Source organism: Talpa occidentalis, unplaced genomic scaffold (assembly GCF_014898055.3).
Source record: "Talpa occidentalis isolate TD23 unplaced genomic scaffold, MPIMG_talOcc4v2.1 talOcc4.12, whole genome shotgun sequence".
NCBI classification, from domain to species: Eukaryota; Metazoa; Chordata; class Mammalia; order Eulipotyphla; family Talpidae; genus Talpa; species Talpa occidentalis.
This window is the reverse complement of record NW_023601212.1, coordinates 86,120,036-86,139,014: the sequence shown is the minus strand read 5'-3', so window position 1 is coordinate 86,139,014 and position 18,979 is coordinate 86,120,036. Positions and strand designations below refer to the sequence as shown.

The 18,979-nt window shown below is 49.9% G+C and overlaps 1 protein-coding gene across 1 annotated transcript; it reads right to left on the bottom strand.

The window, feature by feature from the left end:
- Window positions 1-6,195: 6,195 nt before the first annotated feature.
- ZG16 (zymogen granule protein 16) lies at window positions 6,196-8,611 on the bottom strand. Its single transcript, XM_037504547.2, has 4 exons — window positions 8,523-8,611; window positions 7,555-7,610; window positions 7,261-7,393; window positions 6,196-6,588 (listed from the first exon to the last, which is right to left on the bottom strand). Exons 1-4 carry the CDS (start codon window positions 8,540-8,542, stop codon window positions 6,273-6,275), a joined length of 525 nt encoding a protein of 174 aa, XP_037360444.1. The 5' UTR covers window positions 8,543-8,611; the 3' UTR covers window positions 6,196-6,272.
- Window positions 8,612-18,979: the final 10,368 nt, after the last annotated feature.

Sequence of the window (18,979 nt, the reverse complement as noted above, 5' to 3'; positions counted from 1 at the left end):
CCATGCAGACAGGGTAAAGGAGGAAAGAGTCCTGGAGCCCTCAGTGGCTTTTGCAGGCTTTTATTGGGATTTACCAGGTACAAGGCAGGCAGGGGTACCGGGGCGGGGGTGGGGGGGGCAGGGCGGGGCAGGAGGCTGGCAGGCCTCCCAGCCCCCAGCGAGTCTTCACTCTGGGCTCTCGGGCCTTCTCTCACGTTCTCTCTGCTCTTCTCATGGCTCTGCTTCTCTCTGAGCTTCTGCTTCTCTGCTTCTTTCTCAGCTTTTGCTGGAGTCCCTATAACGCTGCCCCTATAAGCACGGTCTTAGCCCAGGTGGATCCCATCTACATATGGCCACACCTGACTCCAGGTACCTGCCATCAGGCCTGCATTCAGGACCACAGTGTTCCTGTCATCTATCCTAATGGCGGGAAGGCAGAAAAGCCTGATACTTTTTACTTTACCCTACACCCTCCTTCCTCACATCCCTCATGTGACAGGGCAACCCCGATATGAAATGGGTTGCCTGATTGTGGGTCCTCATCCATGCACTTAAAAGGGACTTGTAATATACTCAACTGCAGGCACATGCAAACAGGTTAATAAAAGGCTTATTTACAAAAGAAGGAAAAATGAAGAAATGAATAAGGAGGAAAGAGAGAGAGATAAATTCATGAATACGTCCTACTGTTATAGGACAGGGAGAGGGGCAGCCCAAAACCCCGCAAACCTGCCTATTCTAAATGGGTTCTGCCATCCGCCGCATCAACACAAAACATAGGAGACTTTAATGAAAAGGAACTTTAATAAAACTAGGAAACAATACAGGTAAGGCAAAGAATCTAGTTTTTAAATGAAGCACCCAAAGTTACCCGTCCCCTCGTGGGTAAAAGTCCATCCAAATGGGATTGGCCCAGAACAAGGCCCCAAAGCCTGCTACAAGTCTAAAGCATTTTCCAGTGGGGACCCACAAAAAAGGGTCACAAACAACCGGACAAGCCCGGAAGGAAAAGAGCAAAATCAACATCAAGATAAAAGCTGCCATTGTCACCTCCCCACAGGTCTCACCCACATCTGTGTCACCCCGTCCACGACCAAAAGACAAGCGCAGTTTCTTCACGTGTCTCTAGGCTCCATGTGCCTCCTCCAGGTCTCCTGGCTCCATCCTGCTTCCTTCCTCAGTCTCTTCTGCAGCTTCTCCTCTTCCTGCTCAGCTCCACCCTTCCTTGGGTGGGGCAGGGAACCTGGAACCTCCCCCTTTCCTGGGGACCACCCTGTAACACTACCAGTTCCACTGAGCTGGATTGCCAAGAGCATGCTGACAGCTGGTGAAAAAACAAGAGACCCCCACGGCCCACATGTCTGGTTATATACCAAACCTGGCTGCTTAACTCCACCCTCGGGTGCCAGCAATCCTCCTTTGGGTGATGATGACATGGGATTTGTAGTTCTTAGTATCTTGGATATCTTTGGTCTAGGGTGGGGGTGGAGTCCATAAAACCTATTTGTGGAGTTTGTTCAGGACATTCTTTTCCCCCAACAATAACCGTGACTTATTGGCCCATCTTCTTGGTTTCTAGAACCCCAGTTCTTAGAATAGTCTATGCTTGCTTCTTGTGTTTCCTCAGTTCCCATTCATTCCTTAACTAATCACAACCACCGTCTTCCCAAAATTCACGGAAACTTTCTTTAAAGATCTTCAGGAGGGCCTCCCCGGTGGCACAGCGGTTGAGCACTGGGTTGCGAAGCTGCCCGCAGCCTCTGCAGCGCCGGTTTGATCCCCGGCTGCTCTCCAGCCACCGGAGGAGGGTCCCACATGGCACGCAGACCTCTCCTGCCGCCCGCTGCTCCCCTCAACAGTGTACCCTCGTCCTTCTGCCTGCTCTGCTCCCCGCTCTGGCTCTGGTGAATTCTCTCACCCTCCCGCACTTCTGACTGTACCCAGTGCTTGTATAAATAAATAAATAAATCTTTAAAAAAAGAAGCCAGCAATCCTCCCTCGGGTGATGATGACATGGGATTCGTAGATTATTAAAGACCTTCTGCGGCTAAATGACAAGGAAACTGAAGTCTGTCTTTTCCTTGATCTCAGTGGCATTAACTACTCCTTGAAATTTCTCCGTTGCCTTCAAGTGTATCACTCCTCATTCCCTTTACCTCCAAGGCCACTCCATTCTCCATTTCTTTAACTGATTCCTCTCCTTTGGACCAACCATCAAACATTAGTGCTTCCCAGTCCTCCCAGCGGGCTTCTTCTCATTTGATACGCCCCTTTGTTTTCCTGGGTGACTTCTTCCACACCTATCACTTGAGCTTCATTCTCCACATGTTACAGGCCCCTGAATCTAAGTCCTATAGCCAACTTGTATCAAAGCTTTACTTCCAAATGTCTCTGTACCTATTGTTTGATCTCAACTAGGATGCACAGATACACCAAAACTCAACAGGCCGAAAAGCTAATTTTTCTTTTTGTCTCCCCATCTCCAAGAACATCCCTCTTTTCCCATCTGCCTATGCTACAAACATGGCAGGTCTCCTAGACGCTCCTTCTCTGCCCCTCAAGTCAGGGGAGTCTACCCCCACCAATTCTCTCCAATGGTTCCCTTTCTCTCTTCCTCTTGAGCTGCCTCTGTTCATGGATCATTGCTGATCTAGTCTCCTCACTGTTTTCTAATCTCATCTTGCTTCATCTTGATCTACTTTCCAACTTAAACCAGAAAAATAATATTACAGATCGTACCAATCCCTCAGGCAAAATTTTGGTTTAGTGGCTCCCTTAGGCCAAAAAATAAAGTTTAAATAGTTTAGAATGACAGTCACAGCCCCTGCCTTTCCATGAGGCTTCATCTTTTGCCCAACTGTATGTTGCATTTTAACTGTGCTAAGCCATTTGTAATTTTTCTTTATTCATAGTTCTGCATAAGCATGGCCCTGGGTCCAGTACTGCACCCCTAGACGTGAACACTCCCCCACATGCACACTATCCTTCACAAAGTCTTCCCTGACACTGCCAGAGAAAGTTAATCCTCTTTTGGGTTCCATTAACATCCTATGAGAATCATCTTGGATAGCATCAATCAAAATATTTTTTTATATTCCTAATTCCTAGCAGGGAATGTTACATAAATGTGTGATTAACTCCATTCAACCATTTTTAAACATTATTTAGGGGTAAAGGACATTTTTCTTTTTTTTAAAGATTTATTTATTTATGCATATAAGAGCTGGGGCACAGGCCAGAGATGCGGGGGATGAGAGGATTCACCAGAGACAGAGTGGGGAACAGAACAGACAGACTAACTGAAATACACTGCTGAGGGGAGCAGCGGGTGAGACAGGAGAGATCTGCTTCACCATGTGAGTTGCTCCCTGGCAAGCCGGGGATTGAACTTGTGCTGCAGAGGCTTCGGATTGCTTCATAGTGCGGTGCTTAACCCCTTGCACCACTAGGGAGGCCCAAGGACATTTTTCCTTAAAAAAAAAAAATCTTTCGCAAAAGTCTAACACATAGACTAAATCAAAGCCAAGAACCCCCTCTCTGTATTGTCTCCTGCGTGGCCACCCCTGAGGTGCCACTGCCTCCACAGGGCAGTGTGAAGACCACCGCTTTACAGGTTAACTTAAAGTTGACTGGATATCTGTCAAAAATGTACCAAATTCAGGGCCTCCTCGGTGGCGCAGCGGTTGAGCGCTGGGTTGCGAAGCTGCCCGCGGCCTCTGCGGCGCCAGTTCGATCCCCGGCTGCTCCCCGGCTGCTCCCCGGCCACCGGAGGAGGGTCCCACATGGCACGCAGACCTCTCCTGCCGCCCGCTGCTCCCCTCAACAGTGTACCCTGGTCCTTCTGCCTGCTCTGCTCTCAGCTCTGGCTCTGGTGAATTCTCTCACCCTCCCGTGCTTCTGACTGTACCCAGTGCTTGTATAAACAAAAAACAAACAAACAAACAAATAAATAAAACTTGCCTCTTAAAAAAAAAAAATGTACCAAATTCAGCCATAAAAAGGACTGAAGTACTGCTGTGTGCGGCCACACGGAGGAACCGCGAGAACTTTATGTTAAGGAGCAAGACACAAAAAGCCAAGTTGTACAGTTCCATGGCTGTGAAATGTCAGGAGTAGGTAAATCAATGGGACGGAAGGTAGGTAGATGGGGGGTTGCCAGGGTCTGGGGGAGACAGGGAAGGGGTGTGGCCTCTTAGTGGGTATGGGATGATGAAAGCATTCTGGAATTAGAGAGTACACAAGAGAGGTGCAATCTTGTGAATATAGTACAAACCACGGAATCACATGCTTTAAAAGGGTGACTTTTGGGCCTCCCTGGTGGCGCAAGGGGTTAGAACACAACCTATGGGGCCTCCCCGGTGGCGCAGCTGTTGAGCGCTGGGTTGCGAAGCTGCCCGCGGCCTCTGCGGCGCCGGTTCGATCCCCGGCTGCTCCCCGGCCACCGGAGGAGGGTCCCACATGGCGCGCAGACCTCTCCTGCTGCCCGCTGCTCCCCTCAGCAGTGTACTTCGGTCCTTCTGCCTGGTCTGCTCCCCGCTCTGGCTCTGGTGAATTCTCTCACCCTCCCGCGCTTCTGACTGTACCCAGTGCATGTATAAACAAAACAAACAAACAAACCAGCAAACAAATAAATAAAGCATGCCTCTATAAAAAAAAAAAAAAAAAAAAAAGAACACAACCTATGAAGCTTCCGCAGCCACTGCAACAAGAATTCCGATCCCCAGCCAGGAGCTACCCACATGGCCAGCAGACCTCTCCTGTTTTGCCTGCTGCTCCCCTCACCAGTGTATTTTAGTCGATCTGCCTGTTCTGTTCCCTGCTCTGCCTCTGGTGAATCCTCTCACCCCCCACCCTTCTGGCCTATACCCCAATTCTGTATGCATAAATAAATAAATCTTTAAAAAAAAGACTTGGGGGCCTCCCCTGGTGGCGCAGCGGTGGAGCACCGGGCTGCGAAGCTGCCTGCAGCCTCTGCAGTGCCAGTTTGATCCCCTGCTGCCCGCGAGGGTCCCACATGGTGCAACAGACCTCTCTTCCTGCCACGCCCGCTGCTCCCCTCAGCAGTGTACTTTGTCAGTCTGCCTGTTCTGTTTCCTGCTCTGGCTCTGGTGAATTATCTCACCCTCCTGCGCTTCTGACTGTACCCAGTGCTTGTATAAATAAATAAATAAATCTTAAAAAAAAAAAAGACTTTTATAATATGTAATTTATGTAGCAATAAAAAAGAATTACAGTGGCATAATAGTCTAGTCCATGAAAGTGATTGTTTGAGAGAAATAAAGGAATTGTTGATAAAAGAGGCCTGGCGTATATTTGCTTTTATAATGTTGGTGTTTCTTTATAAACATACATGCACCTGTTATCTTTGTCTAACTGGGAAGAGATGTGACTCTGGCATTCCCTATGGGAGCAATGTGTAAGTTCCAACCCTCTCCAGCCCTCTCCCTCCCTCCTCCACCAAAAGTTAAAATTTTAGATCTGGGAACTAGAGTCCTCAGAATTATTTCTATTCTCGCTGAATCTATCCAGTTACCCTAAAGCCTTTCCCTGAACTCTAAGTCTTGATGTTCATGGAAACCCATGATGGAAATCACCCCCCCACCCTTGGTGTGCCCTTTCTTTGCAGAAGGGGCAGAATAGAAGCTATTGAGGAGAGAGTGACTTTCTGAGGGAAGAACCCCCATTCTGAAAGAGCCCAGCAAGGTCACTAGGAGCCTGGGTAAAGGTGGGGAGCTTAGCTGGAGTAACAGAACAGAGTCCTTGGCACAAACCTGGGCTAAACTTCAGAAGGCACGTGGGTTTGGGGAAAGAACAAAGGGTCATGGCCCAGGCTACCCACATGCGGCAAGTGGGTTGAGGTCTGGGAGACTGAGTTGTCAGCCTTTGGGGGAAAAGGCAGTATCTCAAGGCGGAAACAAGAGGGCTGGAGAAGGAACATCTGAGGTTTGGGCACGAAGCCACCACAAAGACTTACCCTCAGACTCAGGACCCCAGTTTGAGCAGACACTCCCAGGAGTTTGGGTAAACACAAGCAGAGTTGGTACAAGCCAGATTGTTATCTCTTCTCAATACATTTTGATGAAAGTTACAACTCTCTCCCTCATTCTTCTGCTCTCCACCAGACTGATGGCCAAAAATCAGAGTCACACATCCATACCCACAGCCAGGAGGCAGGGCCCAGCTGCAGACACACACACACACACACTGGCTTCAGCCACATCCTTTTATTGAGCCATGCGGATGGGGGTTAGCAGGAATGGAGGTCCCCCCGCCTCTCTGGGGCAGGCTGGGGCTCAGCAGCTGCTGCAGTCACTGGGGTAAACATCCCAGTGCAGGCCAATGGCGTTGATGAGGGAACCAGATCGGCCACTAATGAAACGCAGCACAGTGTTGGGGTACAGGGGGACAGCATTAAAACTCGTGCCTGTGTCTTTCCCGAAAGGCAGGTAGCGGCCCTTGTCAGTCACGAAGACCAGCTTCCTCAGGTAGTACTTGTACTTGCCAGACACCTGGATTATTGACTCCCCAGGGTGCAGGAAGATTTCCTCCAGGTCTCCCTGCTTGCCACCCACATAATCACTCCACTCCTTGCCGTAGCGCACCTGGAGACTGGGGGCAGAGGAGAGGTGGGAGGGAAGGGAGAGGCTGAGTGGGGTGATCAGAATTCAGAACCTCTTTGGCCCACCCACAGGCCTTCACACCAGTGACAGGGGTGACAAAGCTCCTGCGGGGCCCACTTTTTGTGACAGTTGGGGGAGCTCTTAGGCATAGATGGGGAGTTTCAACTTCTCATTTTGCTGAAAAATAGGGAATCAGCATGCTCAGTTCCCCAGACAGCAGGTATGAGAGCTCGACTTTGAAGTCCAGGCTGCTCCCGTGCCCCCACCCACTAGTTGGAAGAAGCAAGGGCTTTTTCCATCATTGGAAAGAGTCTCCTGAGGGAAGAGACTTGTCTGTGTTGTCTCCGGAGGCAGATCAAGGTCAGAAGAATGCATATTTGGGGAGAGGCATCCAGCAAAAAGGCACGATATGGGGTGTCAGGGTACATCTCTGGTGGGGGCTAACTAGACAAGCTCCAGGCCCCTGAGAGCTTCTGATCAACCATCCAGCCAGGTCACTACATCGGGGCTGCGGGTCTGGAGACCAAGTCCTCTGGCCATTCTCCCCCAGCATGTTACCCCTGGCACTCGCTGACTGGAACAGCTGGGACCCAGAGTGACCGAGAACGTCCCAGCTTAGGGTCCTAGGCGGTCCCCAAACCACGGAAACAAAGACTCTTACCCCACGATGTAGTACTTGTTAACGCGGACGCGCAGGGCGGTGATGGGGCCGTCCAGCTGGTTGCCAGAATGGGAGAATCGCTCCCCTCCACCGCCTCCGTACTCTCCGTTGTAGGAGGAGGACCTTGGCTGAACTGGAGGGGACGTGGGTGTTGGGGGGAGAAAGCCCTCGGGAGCTCGCATTCCTCCCACAACTCAGTCCCCCCACCCCAAGGAAGCCGCTGGAAGCCTGGACCCGCAGCGTGTGTGGCGCTGCCTTCCCGCGACCCCGGCTGGGCTCCCGCGGCTCACTTACTGGCATTGGCAGAGGCCGACGCACAGAGAAGGGCGAGAAGAGCCAAGGTCAACATTCTGGGGAAAAAGGAGAACATGACGTTTGCCCATTCCCCTCTGACCTCCGTTTCCTGCCCTCCCGCTGAGACGCGGTCTTCTTGGACCTTCAGCTCAGAGACAGCAGGCTCAGTCTTGGACTTAGCGGAGACTGTCCGTCCTAGTCCTCCCAGGGTCCAGCCCTGGCCCTCTCGGATACTGTCCTCTCTGCCCTTAACCCTCTGCCTCACTGGGCTGCTGTTGTCAACCCTCATCTTCTGTCACAAGTCAGAAGACCCACCCCAACCTCTATCTGGATTGAACTGGGTCACCCCTGGCCCCTCCAGGCACAAAGCAAGGACGGAGTTGTCTAAAGGAGTGAGGATTCTCCAAATCACAGGATGGTTGGGTCTACCGAGCTGGGAGTCTGCGCCCAGCCCACCTGAAGTCTTCCCAGCGGATTGTCCTGGTTGGGGGGGCCTCTGGGGCACAGTTTAATCCCTAGTTTCACCCTGACCTCATCAGACACACCATTTTAGAGGTGTGTCTCTGTCGCGTGGGGAGTGAAAGGGGTGACAGAAGAGATTGCGCCAGTGTCTCTGTGGCCAAGCAGAGCTGGTGTGGTGGGGACAGATGAAAGGTGCCCATGGAGTTGGGGCCAGCTCAAGACATCAGGTCCTGCTCTGTTTGTCATCATTTCCTCTCCACTAACACACATCTGACCACATGCAATCCCCCAGCATCCCAGGTGCCTGCAGCCCTTCACCTGAGACCCAACTACCTTTGCACCTTACACTGTCTCAGATTCAGATGTCCCCGGTAACTGACACCCTGGTCTCCCTGGCCACTCAGCCCAGACCGGCCCTTCTCCAGCTCAGCTTGAATTTCCCCTAATTCAAATCCAGACATCCCTGAGATTTGAGTGACTGAGCACAGGCCTCTGCCACCACTCACCTGGCAGTTTCAGGTCCCATGTGATCCCCCAGAGATCTCCAGATCTTTTATACCAGGTCCAAGCTCTTCCCCTGTTCTTTATCGTGTGAACCTCACCTCCTGAGCAAACATGATCAGCCTCTTAGGGTCAGGTGCCAGGCAGGGTCTGGAACATCTTGTCCTGCCCCTCCCCTGAAGGTTACAGGTGGCAAGGTGGGGTCCATTCCGGGTCAAGACCCAGATCTCAGAAACTAAACTGAGAAAAAATCTCCAACCCCAGGACCAGTAGCTTTGGGTGGGCAAAGTGACTAATCAGCTCTAGGGTGTGGTCTAAGCACCCCCCCCCCACCTTTGGGTGTTCCGCAGGTGCGCTCACTTGCAATCTGCCATGGTTTGGAATAAACATTGCCCTTTCCAAGCATTCCATAGATTCTCCTGGAAAGGGATTACACTCCTAAATCCATATACTGAGGAGGGTGTCTATTCAGCAGGCAATTTTCTTCTCTCCCCTGATGCTTTGTTGTGGGGGGAAAAAAAACCAAATGCATAGAAGAGTTGAAAGGATTGTACAATAAATACCCATATGTCCACCATGAACATTCTGCCATGGTTAATATTTTGTTGCACTTGCTCTTCCTCCATCTCTCCATCTGCCAGACAAACCTTTTCTCTCTGAGTAGAGAGATCCCCTCAGATCCCCCTCCCAGGAACAGACAGTGGGTTCAGCGGGCGAGTGAGGAAGTCAGGGGAGACTGGTCTTCCTGTAGGGGCAGCTCTGCACTGAGGGTCCTGGGGGCTCTGGCACCACAGCTGAATCTTCCTAGGGCTGAAGCCAGAGCAATCTCTCTGCCAAGCATGTCTGAAAACTCCCCTGGTGGGCGGGAGGTTTCTTCCCTTTACAGACCCTTCTCCCCAGGGGACTGATTCCTCTCCACCTAAAATCCCTGAGGCTGACTGCTGAGGCCCGTTGCCTGATCCACCAGGAAGACTCCTCTGATCCTCTAAGTCAGCAGGTGCCTCCAAGACCAGAGAAGGAGCCCAGGGAGGGGCTGAAATCATTAGCCTCTGGCTTAATGACCATTGCTCGCATCCAGAGTACCCCACCCACAGGCTTACCATCTGGGACTTGAGGATTCATCGATGAAACAAAGGGGGCCCCCACCCCAGGAGCCGGAAACAAGGCGGGGCTCCTTGCAGATTATTCTGGGAGCAAGGATTGCTGCCAAGGATGGGGTATCTGGTTGCTCCTCTCCGACCTGCAAATTCAAAACAAACACATCCTGGTGACTTTTACTTTGTCCCAGCCATCTTGTTCTCTCTCCTGCCTCTCTCTATGACTGCCTTTCTTTCCCCATTCTCTCTCTCTCTTTCCCTTTGTATCTTTTTTTTTTTTTTTTTTGTGGGACCCTCGCCAGCAGCCTGGGAATGAACTGGCGCTGCAGAGGCTGAGGGCAGCCTCGCAGCCCAGCGCTCAACCGCTGCACCACCAGGGGAGGCCCCTCCCTTTGTATCTTAATCTTCCCCACATCTCCAGCTCTAAAGTGTTTTCTTTATAGTTGCCCTCTTCGTGCCTTTTCCTTCTGCCTCTTTTTTTCTTTGTCTCTCTGTCTCTCCCCAGTTCTCTCTCTTTCCCACCCCTGCTCTCTCACTACTGTCTGTCTCCCCTCTTCCTTATGAGGGGCACGTCACACAGTCTGTGGCCAAACAGGTCATCAAAGACGGCAGCTCAGAGAGGCCTAAGGGGAAGACCCTGAGAAAACCCTTCATATTTCCAGGCAGGACACATCTGGGACCCTCAGAGGGGAGGCCCCCACGCTGTCTCAGATTCACTCTGGTACACCAACGCCCTCAATGTGGGGAGCCAGGTCTCCTCCATTCCCGCAGTCTAGTCCCTGGGTTCCCCACAGCAAATCCCTCTCCAGAGCGCGAGATGCCTTTCCTCCAGGCAGAAGGTGTCCCAGGAGTCCTCCTGTCAGTCCCAGTGACAAGGAAGGTGACTTCTCCTGTGAAAATTAACATACAGAACCCTTTCTAAGTGGTGTCCAAAATGGGGTTCAAAAGCAGTGTCTAGATACAGGAGCCAATGTGTCCGGCTGGCCTGTGGGAAGTGATGTTGCCTCCCTGCCTGAATAGAAAGAAGAAGGAAGGAGCCCTAGACGCTAGGTGGGGGTGACCCTTAACTCAGGGAAGTGCCTGTGGATCTCTGCAGGAGACATATACATATCAAACTGCCTTATGGTTTGCAATTCCAAATAAACCCATTTTCTTAGTGAGATAATGGATGGCTTTTTATCTGAGGTGACACTGATGCAGCCTCTGAAATGCCGGGAGGAAAAAGGTGAAGACCCCAGAGACACCAGGCCCCACCTCTGCCTCTGCCTCTCACCTCCTGTCTGAACTGTTCCAGGTTTAACTCATCTGCCTTCCAAGAGCCTTCACTCCAGGGGGGACATCAGGCGGATGAACTGCCACTTACTGCCTGATTGGGGGGTGGGGGATGGGAGTGGGGGTCAGTGAGCCTATGAAGAAATAAGCAAAGCGGAGTGAGGCATCCAAGAGGGACAGGGGAGCCCTCCTCTGGGTAGCATTTGTGAAGAGGTGGGACTGGAGGGTCGGAGAGAGATGTAGCTATTTGGGTAAAGAGTGGGTGAGGCAGGGAAAGATAGCAGCAAAGCCCCGAGCAGGAAGTGTGTGGGATGGATTTAGGAACAGCAGGGTGGGCAGGGTGGCGGGTGGCCGGGGAAGTCAGCGGGAGGTGAGGTCTGGGCAGCAGCCAGTGGGCAGATGGTGCAAAGCCTGGCAGGCGGAGGGCAGGATTCTTTCTGAGTCCTTTAAAAAGGATTACTCTCACAGGGCTTTGATAAAGTGGAAAATGGACTGGGGCGGGGGCAGCTCATAAGTGTGTACATGGGCAGCCAAGCTGGGTGAAACTTCCCCCACTTCCCTGGGTGCCCTTTGCTGGACCCCCTGAGAACTACTCCCTCGATTAAACAAAACCACTTTGTCTTTTTTTTTTTTTTTTGAGATTTATTTATTTATGCACACAAGAACTGGGGTACAAGCCAGAGGTGTGGGGGGTGAGAGGATTCACCAGAGACAGAGAACAGAACGGGCAGACTGACTGAAATACACTGCTGAGGGGAGCAGCAGGTGAGGCAGGAGAGGTCTGCAGTGCCATGTGGGTAGCTCCCTGGCCAGGGATCAAATTCATGCTGCAGTGACTGCAGATAGCTTCATAGGTTGTGTCTTAACCCTTTGCGCCAACAGGGAGGCCTAAAACCACTTTGTCTTTTTTCCTCCAAGTCTTATTTCAAATTCAGATCCCAGAGTGAGAATCAGCCCCTTTATTCCCATGAAGGATTTTTCAAAATATGTTTCCAAACAATGGCAGATTTGTTTCCTGTTAAAGAAAAATGGTCTATTCTCATTCACACATTGGGCCTCCGGGCAACTTCAGTGGAACAAAGGGTCTCACCAGAGAAACAAATCTGAACATTGCTTTTCTATTCACCCTTCAGTCTTCCAAATAAACAAGCCCAGTGAGCAAAGGGACTTCCCCTCCCACACAGCTCCCCCACCCCACTCCTGCTCCTGTGTTTGCCATTGTCCCCTGCTACTCCAGCTGTTCAAATTCTCTCTTCCTTTTGCCAACCTGGGACCTTCCACCCTCAAGACAATCAGCCACCACCACCCCTGAGCCCTCTTCTCCTCCCAGCCCCTCCACTTCAAACAGATTATTCAGGCCTTCAATGGCCTCCAGCTGTGCTTCCTATATCGCAATGCGGTTTAATTACCCCCTGTTAATTAACCTATATCAATGCACATCATTTAGATGTTTACATGGCAGCCTGCTTTTCTGAACCAGGAGCCCGTTTTAAGGCAGGGACATATCTTACCCATCCCTGAATTCCTGTTATAGAGCAACCCCGATATTAAACGGGTTCCTGGCTGTGGGTCCTCACCCGCGCGCTTTAAAGGGACTTATGAATACTCTACTACAGACACACACAAAAGGGTTAACAAAAGGTTTATTTACAAGAGAAAAAGAAATAAGGAAAATATACAACTCAGGGAGAAAATAGGGAAATAAAGTCTTTAATGCGTCCTACCCGATCCGACGACCTGGAAACCCAAAGTCACTCTCAGAGCTGGCCGGACGCTGCGAGCTGGCCGAGAGCCCAAAAATGGAGAGCCCCCCAAAGCCCATGTGTCTGCCTTTTGTATCCACCTGGCTGCTTAACCCCACCCTCAGGTCCCAGCCACCTTCCCTTTGGTGGTGATGGGATTTGGAGTTCCCAGTGTCTTTGGCTTTCACCTGGGGTGGGGGTGGAGTCCACAAAGCCTATATGGAATTTGCTTTGGGACATCCTTTTCCCCCTAACATTCCCAGCTCCAGAAATGATAACTAGAGGGGGCCTCAGCTGCAGGGGAGACTTGGCTCAAATAATCCTCCTGCGCCTTTTCATCTCTCTCTCATCTCTCTCTCTCTCTCTCTCTCTCTCTCTCTCTCTCTCTCTCTCTCTCTCTCTCTCTCTCTCGTCTGTCTTTAGTTTCTTATTTACAATTCCTTTGGCAAAGCAGAGTCCCCTCCATTTTTTGGAGTATCCTTGGAGTTTTTCTGGGGATAAACATCTCAAGATCAATCAAAATCAAGAACAGTGTTTTTTAAACTATAGGTCTTAACTCATTCATGGGTCATGAATTGATTTAACAGCCCAAGTCCAGCCTATTTTTTTTTTAAAAAGATTTATTTATTATTTATACAAGCACTGGGTACAGTCAGAAGTGTGGGAGGGTAAGAGAATTCGCCAGAGCCAGAGCGGGGAGCAGAGCAGGCAGAAGGACCGAAGTACACTTCTGAGGGGAGCAGCGGGCGGCAGGAGAGTTCTGAGCGCCGTGTGGGACCCTCGCCCAGCGGCTGGGGAGAGAACCGGCGTTGCGGAGGCTGCGGGCAGCGCTCAACTGCTGAGCCACCGGGGAGGCCCAAGTCCAGCCTATTTTTAAAGGTGGAATAAAAGAGAAATAAGAGAGCTTTACACATCACAAGGTTAATTATTATTTCTGGAAATATTGTTTCCTCTAAATACTCTATGCTGTGTGCACTGGATTAATATAAAATGTTATTTCCTGTTGTGATTGTAATTAAAATAAAACCAAAAATGACAGCCTTGGAAAGAAATGAACTCCGCCTCTCTGAAAAGGTCAGTTCACATCCAAGTTCTTCATGTGTCAACATTCTTTGGCATATTCTGTCAAAACTGTCAGGTTGGGCCTCCCTGGTGGCGCAGGTGGTTGAGCACTGCACTGTGAAGCTGTCCACAGCCTCTGCAGTGCACGTTCAATCCCAGCCAGTGGGCGAGAATCCCATGGCAAAGCAGATCTCGCCTGTCTCACCCACTGCTCCCCTCAGCAGTGGATTTCGTCTGCCTGTTCTGTTCCCTGCTCTGTCTCCGGTGAATCCTCTCACCCTCCCGTGCATCTGGCCTGTACCCCGCTTCTTGTACAAAAATAAATAAATCTTTAAAAAAAAACAAAACTGTCAGGCTGAGTGTGGGTCAGGACACAGCAGGGGCCCTACCCCAGCCCCCCCCACCACCCCCCACCACCCCCCGCAGCTCTGCAGACCCAGACTCAGGGCAGGCAAGCCAGGTATGAGTCACTGTTAACTGAGCTATAGTTGACATAAAATATTATGTCAGATTACAACATGACTCAATATATGTGTATGTTGTAAAATGAGTTAATAATTTTCTCCTGTCAACAACCTATAGCTATAGATATATCAAGAATTCATGGACACTGTGTTGTGCCATAAAGAGACATGGGGTTAAAACCTGGTGCTGGCCCATAAACCCCATCATGACCTACTGAGCTTTTTCATGTGTAAGTTGGAACTAATAAGGCCAACAAGTTTCAGTCAAACCCCTGCCTCACATAGACCTGGCACAGGGCAGATGATAGGTAAACATTCTCTTCTCCCTTGGAATTTTCATGAAACAGGACATTTTTCCCTTTTCTTCTTTTTTTGGTCTCAACCTAATGAACTTATTCTGCAGAGACATTTCCCTCTCATCTGCATTCAGCTTTACTTTATGCTGCGTGGGTTCAGATCCCAGAGACCTGATCAGAAGCATCCCAAGACTTGACAAAGGACTGTGTTGGTTTGGACAACTAAAGTTAAGGCACTTGGGAACCTGGTTTTAATTTCCTTTTAAGGAGGTACAGTTACATGATGACTTTTTTTAACCTCTGTGTTTTCAGTAAAGAAATACTCCATTTAAAAAAGTATCTTATTGGGGCCTCCCTGGTGGCGCAAGGGGTTAAGATGCAACCTATGAAGCTGTCTGCAGCCTCTGCAGCACGAGTTTGATTGCCAGGCAGCATCTTTTTTTTTTTTTTAAAGAAGTTATTTATTTATTTAGATTTATTTATTTATACAAGCATGGGGATACAGGCCAGATGCGTGGGAGGGTGAGAGAATCCACCAGAGACAGAGCAGGGAGCAGAACAGGCAGAAGAACCAAAATACACTGCTGAGGGGAGCAGCGGGCGAGACTGGAGAGGTCTGTCACACCATGCAGGAATCTCCCTGGGCGGGAATCAAACCGGCACTGCAGAGGCTGCAGACACCTTCACAGCGCTGTACCGCCACTGGGGAGGCCTAAAAAAGCATCTTGTTGGAGACATTCCTGCCTCGAACGTTACTGGGCCATGTTTGCTTCCTAGTAATCATAAATAAAATATTTAATGTCCAGCTCGCCTTCCCCAAGGTGCTGTTATGAAAGTATTCTGCTGAATGTGGATAGTTATATATATAAAGGCTGGTAAGAAGTCTGAAGTAGTTAAAGCAGCTTTAAAACTAATAAATACATTCATAGCTGCAGAAACCAAGATCTGATAGGAGATTTTTGAGCTTTAAAGGAGGAGATATTTTCATGACAAAGAAAAATTCCAGTGAAATCTACAGAAATATTGGTTTCTACGCTATTAAAAAAAATAATGGTGATGTTCTTACTTTTACATTTTCACAAGTAATTCACTGAACTTCTTGTCTATAAGGTATTTAGGATGTATCTTAAGTCTGTTAAGGAACAACGAGAGAGAGAAAGATAGAAAGAGAGAGAGAGAGAGAGAGGGAGGGAAAGCTTCTGAGGGGGTTTTGGAGTAAAGAAAAATGTTATTAAAAGCTTCAATTTTAGGGGCCTCCCTGGTGATGTAGGGGTTAAGTCTCAGGCTATCACAGCTATGGCCTGAGTTCAATCCTAGCCAGGGAGGTGACCCACATGGCGCAGCAGACCTCGCCTGTCTCGCCCGCTGCTCCCCTCAGCAGTGTATTTCAGTCAGTCTGCCTGTTCTGTTCCCCACTCTGTCTCTGGTGAATCCTCTCATCCCCCGCATCTCTGGCCTGCACCCCAGCTCTTGTATGCATAAATAAATAAATCTTTACAAAGAAATAAAACAAAACAAAACATGGAGGTAATAACTCTTAGGGTTGCTGTGAAAATTAAATGGTTAAAGTGTTCAAAGCCCAACACACTGCCTGGTGCATGGTGAGAGCCATGAAATGTTTCTTTTTTTTTTAAGATTTATTTATTTATGCATACAAGAGCTGGGGTGCAGGCCAGAGATGCAGAGGGGTGAGAGGACTCACCAGAGACAGAGCGGGGAACAGAACAGGCAGATTGACCAAAGTACACTGCTGAAGGGAGCAGCGCGCCAGTCAGGAGAGGTCTGCTGCACCATGTGGGTTGCTCCCTGGCAGGCCAGGGATCAAATTTGTGCTGCAGAGGTGCGGACAGCTTTATAGTGCGGTGCTCAACCCCTTGCGCCACCAGGGAGGCCCCTCCATGAGGCACTTTAGATAAACTATCTAATACGATGTCCCAATAGCCCTTCAAGTTGGGGGTTTGTGGGAAATGGAAATTTAGAAACAAATTGAGTAGATCACTGAGTGTCAGATCCTGAGCTGGAGAGCTCCAATTTTCTCCCAGGTCTGATTGGTTCCAAAGCCTGGGTTCTTTCCACCCCAATGCCCGTGTTTCCCCAAAGAAGTGGCGCGTGGGACCTTTCTAATTCGTTCTCATTTTTCACAGCTCTGAAGGGTCGACTCCCTGCCTCTTGGGATCTTGGGAGCCAGGGAGATGGGAGATCTGGCAAGCCCGGAGCAGTGATGAGACTCTCAGAGGCTGCTCCAGATGAGGAGAGGGGCTGAGGGGAAGGGAGGAGGAATAGGAAACACCTGGACTCTCTCCTCTCATGGAAGCTGAGTCTGTTTGTGTGAAGGATATACTCATTCACCCATTGGGAGGAGGACTTGGGAGATGATCAGATCTGGTTCAGAGTCCGTTCAGCACCAGCTAGCTGTGTGACTTTAGCTGACCTTGACCAATTTTCTCAGTTCGCCCAGAATTAAGGGTTTTCTGGGACATGGAAACTTCGGTTCTAAAACCATATAGTGAAATGGGCCAAATGTGATGGTGGAGGAGCTCCCTCCACCCATCAAAGCCTCGGTTTCCATGTGGAAAATATGGCAACCTGCTGCCTGCTTCTACCCACAAGAGCAAGGAGTGCGACTCCATTCCCCTGAGGCAGGAGATGCCCAGCTGGACTGCACGCTCCGGCATCTGTGAAGCTGAACTTTTGACCACAAAGCGACTTCACCATGTCTGTAGATCACCTCCCCATTGCTCCTGGTTGCTGCCTCCTGGGAGCCTGGCACCCATGCGCAGTAGGCAGTGGTGAGGGGGCTGGATGTGCATGGATGGAGGAACTTGAAACATAAAACCCAGAACTGCAGCCACAGTGACGCTCAATGAGAGGACTTTGGCTCCAGTCAGGTGGTGGAGACAAGGCAGGAACAGAGCAGACAAAACTTCCTGAAGGCTTGTCTCCTGTGGTGCCTGCTGTCAATCCTCTTCTTGCTTGGGGTTGCCCACATTTTGCCTCCGCATTTTGCCCAGGAACCAGGCTTGCAGGGGAACTCAGTAGTGTCAGGGGAAGGTGTGGAGCGGTGGTTGCTGTGAGAGGGTGAGTTCTGAGCAAAGTAAGAAGTGGATGAACTCAGCAGTTGTAAAATTGGCTGCTCACATTTCCTCAAAAAAGTTAAACATAGCATTGCCACATGACCGAGAAATTCTACCCCTAGGACTCTGCCCAGAGAAATTGACAACATAAAACTCTGTACGTGAATGTTCAAAGCAGCATTACTTGTAATAGCTAGAGTGGAAGCCACCCACAAATCCATCAAACGATGAATGGATTTTGAAAATATTGTATACACCAGAATATTATTCAGCTGTGGGGAAAAAATGGAATGAAAATAAAAGGGAATGAAGTACTGGTTCACGCTACGGTGTGGGTGAACCTTGAAACCGCTAGGCTCGTGGAAGAGACACACACAGAAGGTCCCTTCTCGTGTGAGTGCATTTATGTGAAACGTCCAGAAGAGGCAAATCCAGAGAGAGAAAGTGGATATTGGTTGCCAGGGGCTGGGGAGTGACTGCTAATGGGTACGGGGGGTGGTGAAAATACTCAGAAATGAGATAATGGTGATGGATGTGCAATCTTGTGACTATACGGAAACCACTGAACAGCACACGGAAAGGATGAAGCATTTCTGTGTGAATTACAGCTCAAAAGAAGTAATAAAGAACGAACATTTGGCCCCCATCCTGTTACCTGTAGGAAGCACAGCAGTGGTGGAGCCAGTGGGTGCCCCTTGGCACTAGGATGGCACTGCTAGATGAGCGATGACGTGGATGGATGAGCCTCCTGGAACGAAGTGGGTCCTCCCATTGGCGCTCAGGTGGTTAACAGCCCACGAGATGGGAAACTTCCTGATGAATGAGCAGTAAGTGGTGATGTGCTGTGGCGGGCAGGGGCCTTAATGTTTTCCTAAGGGCATCCATCTCCACTGGAATCAGGCTAAGGACCTGAGGAGAGGCAGTCCCTCGCACTTAGGAGTTGGGAAAAGATGTGAAACTCTTGGGTGGGCGAGGGTCAGATGCTGGCCACTGGAAGTCTGGAATGGATCTCGTACCATTTTCTAAGTGGCATCATGGCAGAGACATGGGATCCACAGCCCATTCACAAGTGGCCATGTGGGCAGAGGCCCTTACACATACTCAGCTCAGGTGATTGTTTCCTTGAGATACATCAAGTCTTGTTATCTCCTGAAGGGGCTGGTGAGTGTCAGATTCAGTTTTGGGCTGTAGAGAACCTTTATGGTGTGAGGGTGGCCAGCTGGGTAGCCTAGCTTCGGCCAAGCTGAAGTGAAAGAGGTACCTGGTGGTGAGTTAGCAAAACCTTTAGGTTGAAAGTAAGCAGAATCCCAGGGAATAGCTCACCCACCCCTTAAATCTCTGTTCCTGAGAACAATGTACTCTAGGCCCAGCATCCTCTGGACATACCAATTGGAACTAGCATGACCCAGAATATGGCTTCCAGTTTTGCAAACATATGTGCCCTCAGAGAGGCTG

Excerpts from the sequence above, each read along its gene's own strand:
- ZG16 (XM_037504547.2), bottom strand. The coding sequence starts at position 8,542 with ATGGGACCTGAAACTGCCAG. Across the intron at positions 7,611-8,522 it reads ATGGGACCTGAAACTGCCAG|AATGTTGACCTTGGCTCTTC; the intron begins GTGAGTGGTGGC and ends CTTTTTCCCCAG. Across the intron at positions 7,394-7,554 it reads GTCGGCCTCTGCCAATGCCA|TTCAGCCAAGGTCCTCCTCC; the intron begins GTAAGTGAGCCG and ends CGTCCCCTCCAG.